At 41.7% G+C, this 6,776-nt stretch overlaps 3 protein-coding genes across 3 annotated transcripts; 1 reads left to right on the top strand and 2 right to left on the bottom strand. All coding sequences in view use genetic code 11, as the record gives it.

Moving 5' to 3' along the window:
* Positions 1-1,559: 1,559 nt before the first annotated feature.
* EGR_09628 (hypothetical protein) lies at positions 1,560-1,907 on the bottom strand (the record flags this gene model as incomplete). The annotated part of the gene is made up of 1 exon (XM_024498877.1): positions 1,560-1,907. One exon carries the CDS (start codon positions 1,905-1,907, stop codon positions 1,560-1,562), a length of 348 nt encoding a protein of 115 aa, XP_024346718.1.
* Positions 1,908-3,732: 1,825 nt separating this feature from the next.
* EGR_09627 (PEST proteolytic signal-containing nuclear protein) lies at positions 3,733-4,334 on the bottom strand (the record flags this gene model as incomplete). The annotated part of the gene is made up of 4 exons (XM_024498876.1): positions 3,733-3,877; positions 3,915-3,970; positions 4,019-4,105; positions 4,149-4,334. The coding sequence occupies 4 exons, from the start codon at positions 4,332-4,334 to the stop codon at positions 3,733-3,735; spliced, it is 474 nt and encodes a 157-aa protein (XP_024346717.1).
* Positions 4,335-5,566: 1,232 nt separating this feature from the next.
* EGR_09626 (60S ribosomal protein L17) lies at positions 5,567-6,174 on the top strand (the record flags this gene model as incomplete). The annotated part of the gene is made up of 2 exons (XM_024498875.1): positions 5,567-5,935; positions 5,968-6,174. The coding sequence occupies 2 exons, from the start codon at positions 5,567-5,569 to the stop codon at positions 6,172-6,174; spliced, it is 576 nt and encodes a 191-aa protein (XP_024346716.1).
* Between the last annotated feature and the right edge of the window lie 602 nt (positions 6,175-6,776).

Raw genomic sequence — 6,776 nt, 5'->3', positions numbered from 1 at the left:
TACTGACCACCTGAAATTGGTTGTGTTAGAAGTAGCAAATTCATCGAACTTGACACTGAAATGCCACGTTGACATTCTAAATAATTATAGAATTAAAAAAGAAATAGAAAAGATGGGTAAATTGAGTCTTACAAGATGAGCTGTTCTACAGTTACCTCTTCTCTTGCTATCAAGCATGGTAAGGGTGTTTAAATTACGCCATTGAGCGCAAATAAAGGGAGTATCTTGAAGATTGTGCTAGTAATGTAAGCTCGACCGATTTATTTTCGTCTGCGTTCTGCCTACTGATCAATATGAGTAGTATATTTATTGCCACATTTATTATTTATTTCGACACTTACAAATCCATCTACGTTGAGTCGTTTAACGGAAGCGATTGTGCCAGATAATACGATAACTTAACATTTTTCTACATTAAAGCTTACAAAAGAGCCAAAGGCGAATAGACAAATTACACAGACAGACCTCCACGAAATAGGTCGGAGGGGCGAAATGATGTTGAATCGCTATTACCATAACACTATGGCCAGTAAACGAACAGTTTTTATTAGAATTTGTTATTAACTGATGCCTGTGTGCGCAAGCTTTAATCCTGCCCATATTTCCACCCAGCACAATCAAAGGGAGAACGATGTCAACGTGAACGTCTTTATTGCCGACCCGTACCCCCGCAAGGTGAGGGTACGACTGTTGATCAAGCACCAAAGACAAGGTAACCCCATTTTCAGGCATCTATGGTATTTTGATTACCCTTAGCCTTATTATGACCAGTAGTATATTTAAAGCCTCCCAGTGTTGCTGACCAATCAAGGGAAATGAATGCTAGCGCACGTTCTGCGAGGCTGTAGAACGTGAGGAACTAATTACGTAGAAGGAAATTTCCAAGGAATCGGAATAAGAACATTTCTTGGGATTTCAGACAGCCCTTGTACAATTGCATATCGCATTTTACGAATCCTACAAGTCGGTGACGCGGCTGCCACAGTTGACGGGCCAGCTTTGGATTGTTAGATAAGTGGCTTGTGAAAAGACGTGACCTTGTATTCCAACGGTACATGGAAGGATACATGATTGGCTATCCCCAACCGATCCACTCACTACACACCCAACACCAGAAATGCGCAGAAAGGCCAATCAATTACAGCTGGAGCCTATCCATTCGATACCACTCTCAAGGGTGTAAAAGAAACCGATTCTTGAAAAACTGCTAAGTGTAGTCGGTCAGTCAAAAGAAAGCGCTCTTCTTGCATGCCAGCATCACAATACGGAGACAATTTGCACTTTGTTCAGAATAGGAAGGAGGGAGAGAGATTCGCTGCCTCATCCCAATCCTCCGCATTCCTCGCATGACCTTCCTCCAAGTGACAATCACCCTGTCTTGACCCTATCATTAGCCAATCACATGACCATATAAAGTTAAATCGACAGTCATGAAATAGGAATCAGATATAAACGCTGATAGCCAAGGCTACATCACATAAGTAGAAAGCAAGTAAAATGCCAACCTTCTACTTTGCCTCGATTCGTAATGTCAAAGATGTAGAAAGCATGCATAACCATCAAGTTAAACCAGCCTCCATAAAGATTTCGTGAATACCGCTGAGTAGACGCCCCTTCTTAATCTCGCCCCAGGGTTCAAGATCGGTGGACTTGATGAGGCAGCAACTGACCTCCAGTACGTACGGTCGCAAGCTATCCACGCCGAAGACGGTGCAGTCAAAGTGACCTTCCGGTGTCACCCACCGCGTCCCGATGTCGGTGTGAGGGGGCACTGCGACTTTGGTGGTTGGGAAGTGCAGGTAGCGGTCGGGATAGACCACCTTGCCAAAACCGCACAGCGCCTCGACCTTCCACACCGTCGACGTGGCTAGCAGAATCGTCAAGATGTGGGACGCTGTGACAAGCATCATCTGAGAACGAAGTAAACTTTAAAATCTATTTATTTATGTGGCTTGGGTAAAAGACAAAAGGTTTGAAGGTGAAATCCTCCGTTGGTTCACTATAATTTGGACTTATAGGTAAATGTATCCTAAGTGGAGGAAGGAAAAGAAAGGAGTCTAATTGCATCAAACATTGGGTTTACTGGTTCACCTTATGCTTGCAGTGAGCTTCAGATACTGCTGGAAGCGTAAATGACTTCACAACTCGAAAGATTAAGCTGATAGTAAACGACGCCAGCTTACCGAGATTTTAATCTGCAGCTGAAAATTTGAATTTTGCATCAGCATATCGATGAGGATTTGAATTTTCGATCACAACCGGCTATCTCTCTCTCTCTCTGCTAAGGTTAGTCATGCAAAGACCAAATCAGTTTAAAAATACGGGTATCTCAGTCGAGAGCTGGGACTTCATGAGAAAATTGTTGAAAAGAGCAACAACATAGGATCAAATGACACACATATGGGTGAACTTACCGCAATTTTGATCTATGCTTAAAAGCGCAACTATAGTCCAATTCCTCCACCACTTATGCATCCATCAACCAGAGAGGATTTGACTCGTTGTCATTGAGAAATCACACCTGGCTTATTTGGGAAACCCTGTTGCCCTCACATTGACTGAAGACATCGACTTACCTTACTTCATGTCTCATGAGGTGAAGGTACTTTTGTTTCCACAACTTAGTCCACGTGTGAACTCACTAGGGATTGGATCAAATGAAAAAAATTCACCCAAACACTCAGCCACCACACCTTATTGCTGAAGGTAAATCGTGAGAAAGGCATCCATCGGCTCCTGACCGCCTGTACAAAGTTGATCAGGCACTCATTTTGAACGTAATGCAAATTACTTAGCTAATGAAATAACTAGTTAGTCAGATACGACAACCTCTCAAATAAATACAAGACTCATCAACTACCCGATTGGGTCGGGAACCTATATGCATAAGCCTTGGTCCTAAGACAGCAACACGCAATCTCCTTTCTTTCGGGAATCTAAAGATCAAGAGTGAGAGGAGTTGCAGGCAACCTGCGTTTCTCCTAACGACTAGTCGAACAGGAATTGGCTTTTAGGCATCAGCATTTAATTTTAAGAACTTCGGCCGAAAAAAGTTCCAACAGTCATACCGTGAATGAGTAGCAAAAACAGACATAATCAAACCTTATCTGAGAGGATATCAAAAGATTTCACCTAGGAATGTTGATTCGCCTTCAAGTCTCGAAAAAATGCTTTCCTGTATGACACATCGAAAGGTGAAAAGGACAGCCTACTGCGTTGCCCTAAATAAGACTGTTTAAATTCACCACCATGTACAGGCACCCCTCTGACCCAAACCATACCACTACGCAGTCAATAAAATCAACCTAAAATTACATATTCTACAAAAGTGGCTGCAAAACAAGGCAGCTTTCCATCACTTATTCAAAAACAAGTAAACTTTGCCGCAGATTTGACATCGACTAACCAGTACATTAAAAAAGGGTAACCAGCGTAACCAGTTAGTACATGCTTCTGAAAGATGATAAAGCACAGTTAAACTCTAATAATACATAATGAGAAAACTGAATGTAGCCTGTTCTTCGACAAAATTTCTAGAAAACGACTAATAACTTAAAATTGGTCTTTTGTGACATAGAACCTAAGCATTAACAAATTACTACATAAAAATGCTCATATATCTCGCCTCTAGGCATTTTTTAGCGGAATTTAGGAACTTCTTAAATTTAGGAATCAAAAGATAGATAGCGAATGACATTATTACAAGTGTAGATTTAAAAAAGAGAACAATAGTCATCGATTCCCACATCTGTCCTCATTATCACCGGAGACCCGCTCATTCAGAGCTTCCAGCTGTTTATTCAGAAGGGCTCGTCGATCAATAAAGCCGTAACGACTCTTTCCAAAGGAATTCGGACCAGAAGAGGTAGGTGTCTCCCTATAATTTCGTGTCAAAAAAATGGTTTATCGCCTACCGGCCCTTGTTTCGCATTCGGATTCGGGCTTCCATGGGCATCTCTTCCTCCTCACTCTAAAAGAATTTTGCGTGTTCATAGAAATATGGAATCGATTAACACACCTCTTCGTCCTGCCCGAAGACTTTAGCGACGTCGCCACTCAAGGGTTGAAGTTTGAAGTTCTCCTTCTTGGCACCATCGGACAGGGACTAGATGACGAAATTATCAGAAAATGAAGGCGCACAAACAAACCTTGTTGGGCAGACTGAGAGAGATTCTCTTAATGGGAAGGCATGGCTTGGTTTTTTTCGGGACACTTGGAGGAACGGGAATGGAGGAAAGGCTAACGGAGGACTCTCGAGTCTGTGGTTCGGCTTCGGAGTGCTTCCGCTTTAAGCTGAGAGAGACTACCTTTTCGGGGGACTTGCTTTTATTCATGCCGGGAGTGCACCCAGTGGTGTGATAAATAGAATATCTGGAAAAAAATAAAGGATTTGAGGTCTATGACATCAAAAATTGGTGAGTTTTACGGTAATCCGTCGCGATTATAGCACTAATATTTGAGTCCTAGCCTTCATAAAAGTGACATTATGAAGTAGCTAAGATTAATGCCATTTCTGCAATAGAATTTCACAAGCACGGTTTTCTGTGTATACCATGAATTGTCTAGTTACTTAGTTAAAAATGTGAGTCCAAATAAAATGCTTTAACTCACGCATTAAACGAACTGACTGCATACAACAAGCAAATTAAGTAGGTTTAACAACTGTCGTAGTAAAATGTCAATCAAAACTAGAAGTCTGTGGTCTTGACAGTTTTAAAAATCCAATGGCCAAATAAATCAGCTAAGTACTAAAAAGACATGCCAAGAAATAATTCCACGGTGACAGATCACTAGGGGGACCGAGCCAAAAACGTCCTATTTGAGAACTATTACTAGGCACACACATACCATAATAAACGCCTACGGCGCAAAACCAATCAAATCAAGCGCAACACCAACACATATGATAAACTGAATCATTCATGGGTCCCTTTTCGATACTATAGTAAAATGTGTTTCAGAGACAATGGAATTACGCTAATTATAAAAATCTACTTAAAAATTGCCACGGACCTAACTTCGAAGTATTAGTGATGGCTCATAAGATTAACAAATAAGAGCGAAACGTAGAAGGCAAACTATTTTCCCTAGCTTTACAATAACAAGTGATCCTCTTAAGGCAAAAAAAAACACAATTTAATCTTCGAAATAAAGGTGTTCAGGAAGGTAGCTTTTGTTTAGCAATTCTTTATGGTACGAACCCAAGTGCCGAAATTAACAGCGTAAAGGAAAAGTCTTGTTTTATTTGACAAAAGTACGGTTACCTTTAAGGCCAAGTTGAAGATAATAACTTATTTTTTAAGGTAACACGTTGTGTTCTATCGTACTTTTGGGTCTACTTTGGGGATCTTAAACACATTAAAAATTAGGCATCTAAGTTTTTTAACGTCTAAGGGTGCCACTTACACAAACACCTACCAAATATTATGTTTTTAAGTCGCCTGAGATGATCTGCATTTATTTGGAAAAATTGGACTATTTTTTTGTTACAAAATATATATTCGTGGTTGTTATAGTCGTTTGTTTGCCTCGGCGGGGGCGCTTTTTAAGTGCTGCGTGTTGGATAATGGTTAAGTATTCGTGGGAGCCCAAGACCGAGGATGAGTCTCGTACCTGCAAAGCCCGTGGATCTTACTGGCGTGTGCACTTCAAGAACACCCATGAAGTTTGTCAAGCCATCAAGGGCATGACTCTTTCACGGGCTCAGGCCTACCTGAAGAACGTCATTGCCAAGAAGGAGATCGTGCCATTCCGTCGCTTCAATGGCAGTGTTGGTCGGCACGCTCAAGCCAAGGCCTGGGGTGTTGTACAGGGTCGTTGGCCCAAAAAGTCTGCCGAAATGATTTTGCACCTCCTCCACAATGCCTTTAGCAATGGCGTGAATAAGGACATCAAGGGCGGTGAGGCTAGCCGATTGTACATCAAGCACATCCAGGTACTGTTATTACTTCTCTAATCGGAGTTCAGGCTAACCCTGCTCCTGCCATGCGTCGTCGCACATACCGTGCCCATGGTAGAATCAACCCCTATATGTCCTATCCCTGCCACGTTGAAGTGATTCTAGCCACCAAGGAGGATGTTGTTCCCAAAGTAGCAGCTACGGCCGCTCAACCAGTGAAAAAGGAGTCCAAGAAGAAGCTTAAACGTCAGGCTATGAAGGCTGATGATTTCTAAATCTGGAGAATAATAAATAACTTGTACATGGTTTGTTCCGAGCTATCTGTTATGGTTATTATGGAACGGTTGTAGTTCAGTCGGACTTTGCTGTCAACTATTGTTGCGGTACTGCTGTGTTGTGTCCCATAATTCCGTTTTCTGTGCATCTGCACAGAGCCCCGCCTATCATGGTCTTCAGAAAAGGTCTAGGGTAGTTTTCCTAGTCGTGAAGCAGGTCATTCACCTTTTGTGGTATTCTTGATTACCTTTTTGTTTTTTAAGCTCAGAGGAATTCGTGAACTTTTCTCTGAGATGAAGCAGCACCGCCACTACCCATAGGAAAGCCTAGATTTTATGATGTCCTGACATGTTAGTTCCCCACTTTATGCGCTGGAGTGTGTGCTGGTTGTTAGTGCTGTTTTAAGCTTGATTCTGTTAGTCAATCGGTTATTTCATTTTTTGAATTCTAACACTTGTCAGATCCGTGATTGTGTGATTAAAGGACGCCGATAAAAAGTTTTATTTACAAAGTGCATGATTGTGTTTGTTACAAGGGATCCCAGTTTGTCGCACGATTTGTTTGGGTGTTAACTTCGGTCCTGCACACTTGCAACGTTAAA

The sequence above is a fragment of the Echinococcus granulosus genome, assembly GCF_000524195.1.
Source record: "Echinococcus granulosus chromosome Unknown EG_S00157, whole genome shotgun sequence".
Taxonomy (NCBI): domain Eukaryota; kingdom Metazoa; phylum Platyhelminthes; class Cestoda; order Cyclophyllidea; family Taeniidae; genus Echinococcus; species Echinococcus granulosus.
This window is presented reverse-complemented; position numbering and strand designations above follow the sequence as displayed.